This window comes from Nannospalax galili, unplaced genomic scaffold (genome assembly GCF_000622305.1).
Source record: "Nannospalax galili isolate Female #2095 unplaced genomic scaffold, S.galili_v1.0 scaffold1736, whole genome shotgun sequence".
Taxonomy (NCBI): domain Eukaryota; kingdom Metazoa; phylum Chordata; class Mammalia; order Rodentia; family Spalacidae; genus Nannospalax; species Nannospalax galili.
Genome location: NW_008338645.1, coordinates 105,221 through 120,821, shown reverse-complemented (window position 1 = coordinate 120,821; position 15,601 = coordinate 105,221). Strand labels below are relative to the sequence as shown.

At 40.6% G+C, this 15,601-nt stretch overlaps 1 protein-coding gene across 1 annotated transcript in view; it reads left to right on the top strand.

Moving 5' to 3' along the window:
- Positions 1-4,614, top strand: part of LOC103734305 — a 66,879-nt gene extending 62,265 nt beyond the window's left edge. The window contains exons 12-14 of the mRNA XM_029563542.1: positions 339-461; positions 1,083-1,257; positions 2,612-4,614. Of these exons, the coding sequence (XP_029419402.1) occupies positions 339-461; positions 1,083-1,257; positions 2,612-4,058 (1,745 nt within the window). The 3' untranslated portion in view covers positions 4,059-4,614. The remainder of the gene's footprint in view (positions 1-338; positions 462-1,082; positions 1,258-2,611) is intronic.
- The last annotated feature ends 10,987 nt before the right edge of the window (positions 4,615-15,601 follow it).

The following is a 15,601-nucleotide window of genomic DNA, read 5'->3' as shown; positions in this document are numbered from 1 at the left end:
TATTTTTATTTTATGTGTATGCATGTATTGCCTACATGTAGGTAAGTGCACCCATGTCATTCAATGCCCATGGAGGTCAGAAGAGGCTGTCGGATCCCCTGGGACTGGCGTTACAGACAGTTGTTAGCTGCCATGTGGGTGCTGGGATTCAAACCCAGGTCTTCTGCAAGAACAGTCAGTGTTCTTAACTCCTGAGCTGTCTCTCCAGCCCCCAAGCTTGGACATCTTTAGCTATCAGAAGACCGAAGTTTTGGCCCTGTCTTATGGAAATGGGCCCTGTTTTATGGGAATGCTTGTGGTTCTCTTTTTCTTCATGATATGCCTTTCTGCTGGTGTAGGATATCCGCTGCACATATCCCATCTGATATCCCAGTGGGATCAAGAGGAGGACCTTCAGTCAATGAAGAGAGAACTTATTAAAGACACCTGTACAGTGCAGTACCAGGAAGGCAAGAGTCCTGGTGAGAACCTTTCCTGGTTGAAGTTAAAAAGTCAAGTAAAGGGGCCGGAGAGATGACTCAGTGGTTAAGAGCACTGGTGGCTCTTGCAGAGGACCTGGTTTGATTCCCAGCACCCACATGGTAGCTAACAACTTTCCATAACTCCAGTTCCAGGGAATCTGACACCCTCTCCTGACCTCTGTAGGCACTCGTAATACAGGTGCTCTTACATACATGCAGGCAACACACTCAGACACAAAATAAAAATAATAAAATATTTTAAAAAGTCAAATAGAAACAGAACAAAACTTAGCTTTGTTTGTGGAAATTAATGTTTTACAGGCACCTCAAATTACTATTTTGACTTTTTATCAGTCCTCTCACATTTTCCTTGTTTTTGGCAAAAATCTCCATATTGCCCTTTCAAAATTAGTCTTTAGTGTATCCATTTTTTCTAATTTCCTTGTTTTTCTCACTCTTCTAATAGTGTTCAATTTATGTTACCATCAATGCCAGTCCTCATATAGAACTCCTTAGTAAATTGCATATCATTTTGCCCTTTGTATTCATTAATAGCAAATTCCAGAAAAATTCATTCTGCTACAAGTGCTTTGCTTACTGATACTTGGTTTTTTCTTTCAGGTTTTGAGAATCAACTTAAGAATTGTCAATTGGTTTCTCTTCAAGATATTTATGGAGAAAAGATACACAATGATGAGAAAATAGAATTAGAAAGTGGTTCCTGGTCCTCTATTTTATGTGAAAACTGGGAATCTTGTGATATTGTTAAGAGGCAAAGTCATGAGAGACATTTGAGGTAAGTGCCATTCTATAAGTGAAAGTAGAACCTCAGAATGCAATCTCTCTATGTTTTTTCAGACAAGGTCTAATGTAACCCAGGACAGTCTCAAACTTGCCATGCAGTTGAGGATGACCTTGAACTCCTGATCCTCCTGCTTTCACTTCCTAAGTGCTGGGATCAGAGGCATGTGCTAGAGCATCCAGCAAGAATCTTTAAATGCCTCGAGATCTAGAAACAGTAATGCATAAACCTAGTTAAAAATGTGAATTCAGGAAAGACTTGTTAATCTATTTAGAAAAAAACTAATGAAACCTTTCCTTTATTCTTGAGAATTTCATAAGGTATACAGTGAAATATGATATCTATCTCCCATTTCCTTCCTCATAATTCCTCCATATTTTTCCCCAAACATCTGCCTCCCAATTCCATGTCTTTTTGAAAACTTTATTTTTATTTTACCTGCATGTATATAAGTACATCCTTGTTGAGCAGTGTCTGGGGAGATCAGAAGAGGGTGTCAGATCTCCTGGAACTGGAATTATGGATGTAGGTGCTGGAAACCAAACCTGGGTCCTCCAAGATTAGCCTCTGCTCTTAACCACTGAGCCATCTCTCTAACCCCTCTCCACCTCTTTTTTTTTTTGATAACTCATTAAGTCTAGTTAGTGCATATATGCACATATATGGGACCATCTTCTGACCATGAGAATCCTATTACTGGCCATATCCTCTAAAAAGAATGATTTTCTTTTCCCCCCAGCAGTCAATAACTGCCAATAACTCCTCAGTAAGTGGTAAGGCCTGGGGATCATCTAACCCATCTATGCCAGAATTTCAACTGACTTGATCTTGTGTGGGTCTTGTGTGGGTAACCACAGCTGCTGTGAGTTCATGATTGTGATAGGCATGTCATATCCAGAAGACAGCCTAGGTAATGCATATAAGACTGAGATATTGAATGTTTGACACATTCTTAATTTGCAAACAGCTGAGCATGGTGGTACATGTCTGTAATCCCAGTACTCAGTAGGCTGAGGCAGGAGGACCACATGTTCAAGGTCACATTGGGCTATGTAGTGAAACAGAATCTCAGAAAACCAAAAATAATTATCTAGAAAATCCTATAAGTAAAAAACAGATTGCTGGATGTGGTGGAATACACCTTTAATCAAAGCACTTGGGAGGAAGAGGCAGGTGGATCTCTGAGTTTGAGACCAGTCTTGTCTGTCTTAAAAACAAAAAACAAACAAAAAATCTTGGTGATAATATTGGTTGTGGTAGAGCTCTCTGTGAGAACTATGACAGAGAAGAAAACATACATTCATTAACAGTGGTAGAAATGTCTTGCTAATCATGTCTTTTATTTTAGAAGTCATATGGTCGAGAACATCTATGAATGTAATGAAGAAAATCATTGTGGACAAATTTCAAATCTTAGTATACTGGAGAGCACTACTGACATAAAATCCTATGAATGCCATGTTTGTGGAAAAGCCTTCATGTTTCATTCATCCCTTAAGAATCATATCAGATCTCATACTGGAGGCAAACGCTATCAGTGTAAGGAATGTGGGAAAGCCTTCCATTTTCTCGCTTGTTTTAAGAAGCATATGAAAACCCCCACTGAAGAGAAACATTATGAATGTAAGGACTGTGCCACAACTTTCAGTTGTTCCTCATTCTTTCAAGCACATATGAAGATTCACAGTGGAAAGGGAAACTTTGAATGCAAAGAATGTGGGAAAACTTTCAGTAGTTCTTCATACCTCACAGAACATAGAAGAATTCATAATGGAGATAAACCATATGAATGTAAGGAATGTGGGAAAGCCTTCAGTTGTTCCTCTTCACTTTCTAAACACAAAAGAATCCATAGTGGAGTTAAGCCATATGAATGTAAAGAATGTGGGAAGGCCTTTAGTTCTTCCTCTCACCTCATAATACACATAAGAATTCATACTGGAGAGAAGCCTTATGAGTGTAAAGAGTGTGGGAAGGCCTTCAGTGAATCCTCAAAACTCTCTGTACATGTGAGAACACATAGTGGAGAGAAACCCTATAAATGTAAGGAATGTGGGAAAACCTACAATTGCCCCTCCTCTTTAAGTATCCATATGAGAAAACACACTGGAGAGAAACCGTATGAATGTCTAGAATGTGGAAAAGCCTTTTATCTTCCCACTTCCCTGAATACACATGTAAAAAATCAAAGCAGAGAAAAGCCCTATGAGTGTAAGGACTGTGGGAAAGCCTTCAGTTGCCCCTCATCCTTTAAAAGACATGTGAAAGATCATGCTGGAAAGGTACGATATGAATGTAAAGAATGTGGAAAGGCCTTTAGTCGTTCCTCATCCCTCACTGAACATTTAAGAACTCACAGTGGAGAGAAGCCTTATGAATGTAAGGAATGTGGGAAAGCCTTTATTAGTTCCTCTCATCTTACGGTACATAGAAGAACTCACACTGGAGAGAAACCTTATGAATGTAAGAAATGTGGGAAAGCCTTTATTTATTTTTCAGCCCTCAGTATCCACATGAGAACCCATACTGGGGAAAAACCATATGAATGTAAGGAATGTGGAAAAGCTTTTCGACATTCTTCATACCTTACTGTACATGCAAGAATGCACACTGGAGAAAAACCCTTTGAATGTCTGGAGTGTGGGAAAGCCTTCAGTTGTCCCTCATCCTTTCGAAGACATGTGAGAAGCCACACTGGAGAGAAACCATATGAATGTAATGACTGTGGAAAAGCCTTTATATGTCCAGCATACTTTAGAAGACATTTGAAGATTCACAGTAGGGAAAACAAATAAATGTAAAGAACATGGGATATTTGAAAAGCTCACTACTTGTAGGCAACCTGTAAAGTCTTGTAATATGGAGGCACCCTATGAATGTGAAAAAGTAGGAGATTGTCATTCACCTTTTTGAATGACCTCAGAGAAACCCTGTGCATTTAAGGCATGTGATGAAGCTTTCCTGATCACCACTATATTGTTTATAAGAAAATTAATCTTAGAAACGAGATCAGTATCTGACCATTGTAAGGGACTGCTGACTTTGAGTTCCAGTGCTTCCTTTTAAATTTTGTTTTATGTATATGAATGTTATGCCTTGCATGTATGTAAGCACAGGCATGTTGTGCAGTACCTATGGAGGCCAGAAGTGTTGGATCTTCTGGAACTGGAGTTATGGACTGCTTTTAGTTGCTATGTGGATGCTGGTATTGGACCTGGGTCATCTGCAAGAGCAATCAGTGCTTTTAACCACTGAGCTATCTCTCCAGCCCCATCCAGTGCTTTCTAATGAGAAGATTTAAGATAACTCATATTTCAGCTCTAGCCACATATTTTTTTTCTAACATATAAGTTTATCTTGACTCATAAATATTTCTGTTTCCATTGCAAAGTCTTTTGGAACTATGGAATATATATATATATATATTATATGTATGACTTTTGGAGATATATATATATATATATATAATTTATTTTTGAGGCAATGTCTTCCTATGTTGTTTTTTGCTGTTCTGGACTTGTGATCTTCCTGTCTCAGACTTCTAAATAGCTGCAACTAAAACTATGTGTCACCATGTGCCACGATCCTCAACTCTGACCTGCAGAGCTGAGGAGAAACGACACAAACACCAAGGTAGGGTTCAAGCTTCTTTTTTCATTGTGCTGTTTTTTCTGTTATATAGATGCCCCAAAAGCCCTCCCTTTCGCCAGACCCAATCAGGGGAATTACACGTGCACACCAGACAGTTGAGGCAGCAATCTATAGGGTCACGTAGACCCAATCATGCATGCTGATGCTACTCATCAGGCGGTCCGCGCATGATCGGGACACTGCGTTTGCGCATATGGAGTAAACAGGTGATGATCACGAGTCTGGGCAAAATGGCAGGGCGCCATCTTGGGCTGCTCCGGCCGCGCCTGCTTGCCACAACCATGGCTGGCTAAAGTATATATTTTCATATGCCAACAGGACAGAGTTGTTGTTTTGAATTGCTTTTTAATTAATTCTTTTACCTAACTGTGTAGTCTTTATGTTTGGTTTTTACTTTACTTTTTGGTCAGAGCATATACTGGAAATTGCCCACCCAATTACTTTTCTTTCACTTACTGCTTTTGAAAATATCTGTTTTTAATAACAAAAACTTCGTGTAATAACTTCTCAGCCTTTTGACTTAGATCAAATGAAAAACTTATGTGTAGTAATTTCAATAGAAACTAACTACTACAAAAGCTCTTGAAAGATAATCATCTCATCTGATGCCATTTTCATATTTTGCTTCTGGGTGGGATTTGGATCAATATTTTGAACTAAAAATTTATGCTAACCTCGGTTTGGCTAGGAACTCCATTTCCCAGAATCATCTCCTTGTCCAGTTATTGGTTAAAGTTTTACATTTGCATAAGATATTGTCATGTGCCCTGGCCAGTGTCACTCTGATCATGAGTAAAGATATCTTTCCAAGCTTCCTGTGGTCTCTTTAACAGAATAGCTTTGAGAGTGAGGGAACTTATGCTGGGTATAATTGAGGGAAACATTGGACAGGAGTCATCCCATTTTATTGGAAGTAGATTTATGTTTGACAACCTTCAGACTGAAGGTTTTGCTACTCTTTTATCTAAGAAGATGAACACTATGAATTGCTTTAGGTTCATTTTGCTATCCTTCATTTTTTGTTTTCTATTTTCTCTTTATGTCTAATCTATAATTGTATCATCTCTCCTTAGTTACTTTTTACAGCCTTATTAAGCTGTATATACACTAATGTGTATGAAGTGCCAATCTGTTACAACTCAATGAGATTTCACATGTGCAGATATTCCCAAGAACACACTTCTAGGACTCTGGCAAGTTTACTTACCCTTTTTCTCAGTAATCTCAGTAATTATTTGACACAGATGATCTTATTTTGATTCTAATTTTATCTTTCTTGATTTTTCAAATAAACGTTAACAGTATGTTCAGTGGTTTGTTAGGCTTCTTTTGCTTAACATAATGTGTATTTTTTTCTTGTGCTTGCTTTTTTGGTAGACTTATGTACTCTTTTGGGATATGCTATATACAGAAGAATGAAATTACTGAATCATTAAGTGGATTTTATGTTTAGTTTTGGTAGGTATTCCTCTTTTTAAAAAAGCTAATTCCATCAACAATTCTAAAAATAATGAACAGTACATGAAACTGAACTTGTACTTAACTTGGTATGTTTTAAAATTTTTATTTAATTTTTTGAGATGAGGTCTTGTAATTATTTTGAGTACTTTATTATTTATTTATTATTATTGTGAGCATGTCTGTATGATATGTGTCTGGGTGCTTGTGCTGTTATGTCAGAGGATAGCTTTTGGAGTCATTTGTCTCCCACCTTTTTGTGAGTTTTAGGGATTGAACTCAGATTGTGAGACTTGCACAGCATGCAGATGCCTTTACCCACTGAGCCATCTTACTTGCCTTTGATCATTTCTTTATGTGCTTATGTGCTTATTTGGGTATCTGGTTATTTTTTTGTGAAGGTACCTGTTGAAGATTTTATCCAAGTTTTTTCATTTGAAAGCTTTCTTTGTGGTCATTTTTCCTTCATTGTAATTATTATTTTTATGTATTTGAGTGTATTGCCTACATGTATGTAAATAAGGGCACCCATGTCATGCAATGCCTGCAGAGGTCAGAAGAGGGCATCAGATCCCCCAGAACTGGAGTTTCAGATGGTTGTTAACTGCCATGTGGGTGCTGGGAGCCAAACCCAGGTCCTCTGCAAGAGCAGCCAGTGCTCTTAACCAATGAACCATCTCTCCAGTCTTGTAAATATATATTTTAAGCTCACACACATAAGCCATGTATTATATAGAGATAACAATGTGTGCATATATATAACATGATATGTATTGCAGATAACCCAGTCCCTGTCTTGTCTTTTTTATTTTAGTTTTTCAAGGCATAAAAGGAATTTATAGGTTTGATTACCATAAAGTCCTTAGGAATAACCGAGCTTCTCTCTGGTTCCTACCTCCAGGATTCTGCCTTGAGTTGTTCCCTTGATGATGGACTGTAAGCCTGTAAGCCAAATACCTTTTATTACCAAGCTGTTTTGGTCATGGTGTTTATCACAGCAAGAGAAACCAAACTAGAACAAGCAGTGCTCTTGTAGAGGATCCAAGTAATGTTCCCAGCACCCACATCAGGCAGCTCACAACTACCTGTAACTCTAGCTCTCCAGGGTTATGGGATGCTTTTGGTCTCCATGGTCACCTGCATTCATGGACACATACCACCCCCATGCAACTAAAAATGAAAGTTAAAAAGCCTCAGTGAATCAAAAAGTACAGTCAAAAACATCACTTAATTGACAACTAGAAGGAAATATCAGGGATAGGGAACAAAGTTAACAAGATTAGTAAGGGGAAAAAAATAAGCAGACATGAGCACAACATCTAAGAACTATGGAATATAGCCAAGAAGTGAAAGGTAAGAATCCACAGACTAGAAAGACCTGATGTAGGGGGCTGAGTGATAGCTCAGTGGTTGAGAGCACTGGCTGTTTTTGCAGAGGACCCAGGTTCAAATCCCAGCACCCAAATGGTGGTTAACAATGATCCATAACTCCAGTTTCAGGGGATTCGATGCCCTCTTCTGTCCCCCACAGGCATTGCATAACACAGGTGCACTTACATATATGTAGGCAATACATACACATAAAATAAAAATAAGTAAAATACTAAATAAGGAGCTGATGTAAACACTGAAGGCATAGACAATCTATTCAATGTGGGCTAGGGTGATGGCTCAGCTAGTAAAGTGCCTACCATGTAAGCATGAGGACTAGAGTTCAGATCTTCAATACCATGTTAAAAAAAAAGTGAGGTGTGGTCATGCACATATGTAAACATAGCCGTGTGTGTGTGTGCTCACGTACAGGGATCAGTGTCAGGTAGGTTCTTGGAAATCGATTAAGGAAGACAATGTCAACCTCTGGTGCACACGTGCATGCACACACATTCACAAAATTCAGTGAAATTATACTAGAAAATTTCTAAAATCTAGAGAAGAAACATACATTCAAACATAAGAGGCAATTATAACTGGAAATAGACATGACTAGGGAATAGAGAAGAACCTGTCCACAACATAATCAAGATGTCAAAAATACAAATCAAAGAAACAAAAGTAGGGGAGAACCACGTTATCTACAGGGGCAGAAACATCAGAACAACATGAGCTCTTTGTCAGAAACCCTAAAAGGAAGGAAAACATGAAATATATTTCAAACTCTGAAAGTAGATAACTGGTAATCAGCAAGACTATCTTAATATTGACAGAGAAATAAGGACAGTCCATGACCACCAAGTCAGCACAATGCAGAAGATGAGAAAAAATGGGGGATACTTTAACTGGGGAGGGAATCGGAAGAGTTATACAGGGAGAGAGAGATGAGAGAAAAATAATGCTTAGGTGGTGTGAACAATAGAGGGAAATGTATTAGTTCAAAAGCCTACTGGAAAATACATATGAAATATCTGTACATGAATGCATGTATATAGCTGAAAGTTATATAACAAGAGAAACAGTGTCAGACAGGAAACCTCCCTTCAAGTTGTAGATCAGGGTAGTCCAAGAGACTCCTAAAATGACACAGGTTATTGCTGCAAACCTTGGTTACCTCCTAGAACTTGAAGGTAAGACCCTATTGCTGAAGACAGGATATACTTTGGACACAGGACTTGGAGCTGGAACTGACCTGGAAGCCTCCTCTAAAGACTAGCTCTCATAGTTTTAGAGGATACTATGCAGGCTACTAAGGGAGGAAATCAATAGTCAAACCCCAGCTTTAAAGCCTTAAAACCATGACAATGACTGGCACAGCAAGCTATATTGGTTCAGTAGTGGCACTTTTATCTTGAGGGTAATCACCAGCTATCTAATTGGACTTAAAGCTCTCTCAATGGGAAATCATGTATGGCACCATAAACAGATCCAAATACACATAGTTGGAGAGGTCATAGATTCTAGAGAAAATTCTATGTTACATCCCTAGACAAATGTAATTTCTTACTATATGCTAAATATGGCTTCTTATGTTTACAAACAAGTATGTCAGTCACCACTCATCAAAGAAGCCCCTTTTTGCAACAGATAGAGGCTATTGCAGAGTTCCACAACTGGTCACATACAGAGAATAAGTGCCTGTCAGATGCCCAGCCCTAAGTGACACATCTACAATGGACCCTCTGTACCTGACTCAGGAATAGAGTGGAATGAGGTAGAGAGAATACTTATGCATCACTCAGCTCTCACCAGTGAACTCTTCCTCATGGAATAGAGGGTGGTGAACACAGAAGGCCACAACTGGCCAAAGTGTTAGAGAATAAGAGGCTGCAGAATGTGTGTCCCTGGATAGGACTCCTATAATCTCACCCACCCAGGGCTCAGAAACCATTGTGGAAGAGGGGGCGAAAAGATTGTAAGGGCCAGGGATGGTGCATGACCATAAGGAAATAGACTCTTCCAGCTTCCAAGAACATGCTAGTATAAACTTACAGCAAAGGTGATAGCATGCAAACTCAATTAGACAAAAACACAGCATAGAACTGGGGTAATGGGCAGGAGGCTCCCAACCTTAGCCAAGGAACAACCAATCACTACTGGGTGAGGGAGAGTTGATCTTTTTTAAGGGAGTGATGCTACTAGGTAGGTTGACCAGGCTTCACTGGATGAACTCATTGAGGGACATGTGGGTACACAAACTTGACTAGGTAGGCCTTAATGTATATGACAATGCATAAAATCCAGTGGGTGGGCTATGAGGGGGTACAGATGGGGGGGTTCTAAATATGATTAGGATGTATGAAATGCACAAAAATTCAATAGAAAATACATTAAAAAAGAAATAGTACAGATAGAGGAGGAAGAAAGTTTCAATTACAGAACACAAAAAAGAAAATTTCATGAGAGGAATAGATGAACAAAGTGTTAGGTACAAATTGGGAAAGAAGTGCCTGACACACAGAAGGACTGGCAAAGTAGACTTTATTGTAACTGGAAATCTCGGGACAGCTCCTCAACTTGGGAGTGAGGAATGACTGCTGATTTGTGGGGTATTGGCTGGAGGCTTTTATAGGGGTTTAGGGAATGTGGAAGGTGGGAAAAATAATTCAAGCAGTTTCGGCTGGAAGCAAGGGTCTATACATTGTGAAACTTATCAGGAGGAAGCATTTTGTGCTGAGACAGCTCTTGCAGCAATCAGGTCATGGGTGCAGGGGCCTGTTTATCTTCTAAACTTATTTAGGGGAAACAGACTATGTTGAAATCATCTCCTCATGGCCAGAGCACCAGCTGCTGATTCAGTACCTGTTTTTGAGAGGCCTCCGGGTCCTGTCTGGTGAGGCTTTACTGCACTGGGGGAGGGTTGCTGCAGACCTGGACTCTAACACAAAGGAGGGCTAGGAAAGATTCCATCATGTCTAACATGGTAAAACAGCAGATCCCTGATACCAATAGGGAGAAGGTTAAGAGCAAACAATAATCAAATCAGCCAACAGAATTACAGGAATTAATAAACATCTGTCAATTAGGACCTTAAATGTAAATGGTCTCAACTCAACAATAGAGTTGAGATATTCAGATGAGTTAACTGGATAAAAATAATATACCCATTGTATATCTTCAAAAAATACAATCACTTGTTTTTTAATTTTTAAAAATTTATTTTTATGTGTACTGAGTGTATTGCTTGCATGTACGTAAGTGTTGTGCAATGCCTGCGGAGGTCAGAGAGGGTGTCGAATCCTCTGGAGTTAGGACAGTTGTTTGCTGCCATGTGGGTGCTGTGAATTGAACCCAGGTCCTCTGCAAGAGCAACCAGTGCTTTTTACTGCCGAGCCATCTGTTCAGCCGCAATCACTTGTAAAGACAACAACAGACCGAGAGTCCAAGGATGAAAAGCAACATAGAATATATGTCTGAGAGATGCCCAGTCCTAGGTGTTATATCTACAGTGGAACTTCTACACATATGGCTCATGGAACCTAGTGGATCCATGAACATAGGGAAATAGAGGCTTTCAGGTCACTGGAAACTTGCACGTGTGAACTTGTGGTAATTATGGTGTTGAGCACAAGAACCATGCTAACTCAATCAGACAGAGTGGAGTGAGGGAAATGGGTGTGGGCCAGCCCTAGTCTGGGAACTGTTGGAGACTGATTACTCCTGGGTGAGGGAGAGTAGACCTTACTTACACTCTAGACTTCAGTGGACGAATTTGCACTGAATGATATCTGGATACAAATGCTTGACTGGATAGGGCTTAACATGTATGGTAAAATGCATGAAGTCTGGTGGGGGGGGGTTGGTGGTGGAAGGGAATGGATGGGGGAGGGGTTCCTAAATTTGATTGAGAACTGTTGTATGTAAGGTACAAGAGCTCAATAAAAATAAAAAAAATACCAAAAAAAATGAATAAATAATATGTAAATAAAAATGAGTAAAATTCATTACATACATGTATGAAATTGTCAAAGAAAACTCCCAAATAATAAAAAGACCTGTCTCTAACTCCTACTGGGGCCCATGCAATATGGACCAACTATGGCATCTGTTTTAGGTCATTAAAGCAGAACTCAAGGATCCCATCCATCCCCAGGTCAGTAGGATCTGCACCTACTCTGATTGGCCCTTCCTGGCACCTGTCTGAGGGCACAGAACTGTGGACTTAGTTCTCCTCCATCCCTAGGCTCCAGCTGTAACTGAACTTGTCCACACTAGTTAGCTAGCCAATCTTGGATTACTCCAGGTATCCAACCCACAAACCACCAGTGACTATCCCCATTATAAAACCCTAAGCATCACCTAGTAGATCCAAAACCTTCTAATCCATGGACATACCAAGCATAGATCCAAATACCTACTCCAGGTGACACAAGCTCATACCAAAAGATTGAATCAATGAACAAACTCCAGATGCATAAGTTCCACCCTAAAACACAACATTAAAAAAGGCAAAATATCTTTAAAAATTGCCAATCCTATAGTAATGTATCTTAGAGAAACTTAAAGCTCCAAAGAATTCGAAAGAAAAAATAAAAATGTGTTCAAAGAATTCAAAGAGGGTCTCATCCCAGTCGATGCATCTACAGTGCAAACCCTACACTTAAGGCTCAGGGAGCATTGTGGAAAAGGAGGGTGGAATGATTGTAAGACCCAGAGGATCAGGGTGCCTGCTGCTAGATAGTGTATGCTAGACACGATAGAGAAGCTGCACCCATGAATTCTCCAAAAATATGATTGCCTAAATAGGACCTGCATAATGACACCATCAGTTGACATGCCAGTGTAGATGGGGGAAATTTTAGAATCCCAGCTCTAGATGAGGAACTATATGCTATCAATGATTGCTGAGGAAGGGAGAGTCAGTTATTTCTAAGAAAGAACTCCCCAATTGGTTATCTAACCTCAAATGATCACACAATAACTGGCTTGGCAAAATATGGCCAGTGGTGCAATAGAGGCATGAAAATCATGGGAGTAACTAACTTCCTTCTAATTGGATTTAAGGCCCACTTCACAAGATGGATTTCATACCTGACACTGTTATCAGAAGCAAGAACATTGAGTTAGACAGGTCACAGGCTATAAGGAAGAACCTACCACTATTATTCTGCTAACTAGACTTAGTATTAATCTGACTTCTAATGACTTTTTGTTATATGAAGATTAGTGCATCTTTCAACTCTCACCAGAGAAGGTTCTTTGTGCATCAGATGGTGATTAACACAGAGATGCACAACTTGTCAACACACATTAAATAAGAGACTGCAGAGTGCTCAGCCTTAAATGGGCTATATCACATCCTCTCCTCTGAAAGCTCAGGGATAATTGAAGAAGAGGTAGCCAAAGATTTTGAGAACTAGAGGTGGTAGATGATCACAAGGAATCTGTTGTCTGGACACCACAGGGTAGTTGCATATATGAACCCACAGTGCTTGTGGCAGCATGCAAAAGACCTATGCAAACCCAAGCAAGACAAAAACCCAGCATGGGTGGGGAAGGTTGACAAGAAGCCCCAGCTCTAGCTGAGTATCTGCTGGGAGAGGGAGAATCAGTTTTATTACTGGTGTGTTGCCTGGTGGATTGGCCAGACTCTAAGGGATAAATCCAGGCCCAAGAGCATTTGGAAATACAGATTAGACTCAATAAGCCTTGAAAAAGAGAAATAATAATAGAGAACATGAAGTCCTGGATGGGAGAGTAAGATAGGGGTGGGGAGGAGGCTTGAATATGACCATAATACATTGTATGAAGTTCTTGAATCAATTTAAAAAAGAAGGCATAGTGAATTTAAAGAGGATAGGAATAAAGTGGATTCCAGCAACACAAATAAATAATAAAGTCGATTCACAACACGAGGATAGAATTCAATAAAGAGGAAGGAATATTAAAGAAAACCCAAACTGTAATAAAATTGGAAATGAAAAACCTAGTAAAATAAAAATATTAAGGGAGAATCTAACTATGGATTAGAATACGAGGAGGATAGAATATCTGGGATTGAAGACAAGATAGAAGAATTGGATCCCTCTTTCAAATAAAAGGATACACTTTCAAAAATACACGAATGGAGCATTCAGATCTGTTGGGGACCCCTGCTGTTTAGGGTAGCAGTCTCCCCATGTCCGGATAGCTGCAAGCCGGCTCAGCGCAAATGGGGAGACTCCCCTTCTCAGCCGGGCGCCTTCCGTCCGGATAGCTCACGAGCTCGGAAAACCATGTGCTGCAGACTCCTTTCATAGCAGAGTGCCTTCCTGGCATCCTCCGGGACTCTTCTCTTAAAGTACTCGCCACAAATACATGCCCTCCGGCACAGGAGCTACCAGGTTTTAATAAGGCGTTGTCTGATAGCCTGAAGGAAGCCCACCGCCCTATGTAAATGAGGCATCCTAAAAGTACCTATTAGCTAAGGCTTCTTCTACTGTCTCCACACTATAAGTAGTCCTAGTTTTACCCCAATAAAGTTGGAGCTGGAGCTGAATCACTGAGATCTGAGCTGAGTCACTTGTCTTGAGCTGTAACACTAAATCCTGTGATCCAGTCTCCCCGGGGGGCACTATCCTTCCGTCATCGACTCACGAAGACCCTGCTTTCACCGTTTCTTGCACCTCCCCTCGTGACCTGGTGGCCAGCGTCTCAAACTTAGAGGGAGTGCATGGTGGAAATTGAAACGGAACCTGACCGGGCAGCTGACAGCGGTCCTAGAGCCACCAGCTCTGGTAGCAGAGACCCTCAGCAATGTGGTGCGCAAAACCCGCGCACCCCAGTGGCGGAGAGCCAGGGACCCAAACAGCAGATGCGGCCTGCGGGACCCGCCGCTCTCCAGTGACGTGTGGGAGACCGGCGCCACACCCAGCAGCTGGCGCCACACCCAGCAGCTGGTGCCCCGGGATCCCCGCATGCCCATATCTAGCACCCAACGTGAGAGCCTCTGAACTTCGCGCCAGCCAGCAGCTGGTGCCCCCAGAAACGCAGAATTCGTGAGTACCTCTCTCACCAGGAGAGAAGCAAAAATCTTTTTTTCTTTCTTTCATCTCCCATCAGGAGACTAAAAAGGCAGCTGTACCCCTAAGCCTCACCACTCATGGGGCCTGGCAAATCTCTCTTTTGTCTCCCATCAGGAGAATAAAAAAATAGCTGCACCCCCAAGCCACCCCACTAGTGGGGCCTGGCCGTTTTCTCTTTTCTCTTTTCTTCCTTCTAAAATTAAAAGTTCCCTAATCGCTTTTGTCTGCCTGTCAGAGCAGTGTCAGGTTGCTGCAGAACATTAAACATCTTCCCTTCATAATGGGGAATTCAACATCATGCCAGAGAAAACTCCAAATTCGTTCCCTTAAGACCCTGCTCAAATCAAGAGGGCTTAAGATCTCCCAAAAGTAAAGCTTAAAATTTTGGAATGAGGTGTATCAGTTTGCACCCTGGATCCTATCAGCAGACATATCTGATCCAGAGGTCTGGAACTTTCTCGTGCATCTGGCTCGTAAAAAAGAAATCCAAGAAAGGCATAATTTTCCCCTTTCCTTTTTCCCGATAATGGCAGCCACCCAGCAATGCTTAAAAAACCCACCTATGATTGAGGAAAGCTTACAAGCACCAGAAAATAATAAAAGAGAGGTTTTAAGTGATTAAAAAAACCCCTACAGACTGCCCAGTAGCAGATTCAACAGCCCAAAAAATAAAATTTGACCAAGTCAGACAAAACCCACCCATCAACAAAATTAACTCTTACCCCCCTCTTGCTGATTCAACAAGCCCAGATACTAACGTCCAGATTTCAAAAGCTCCCAAAAATCATCAGGTA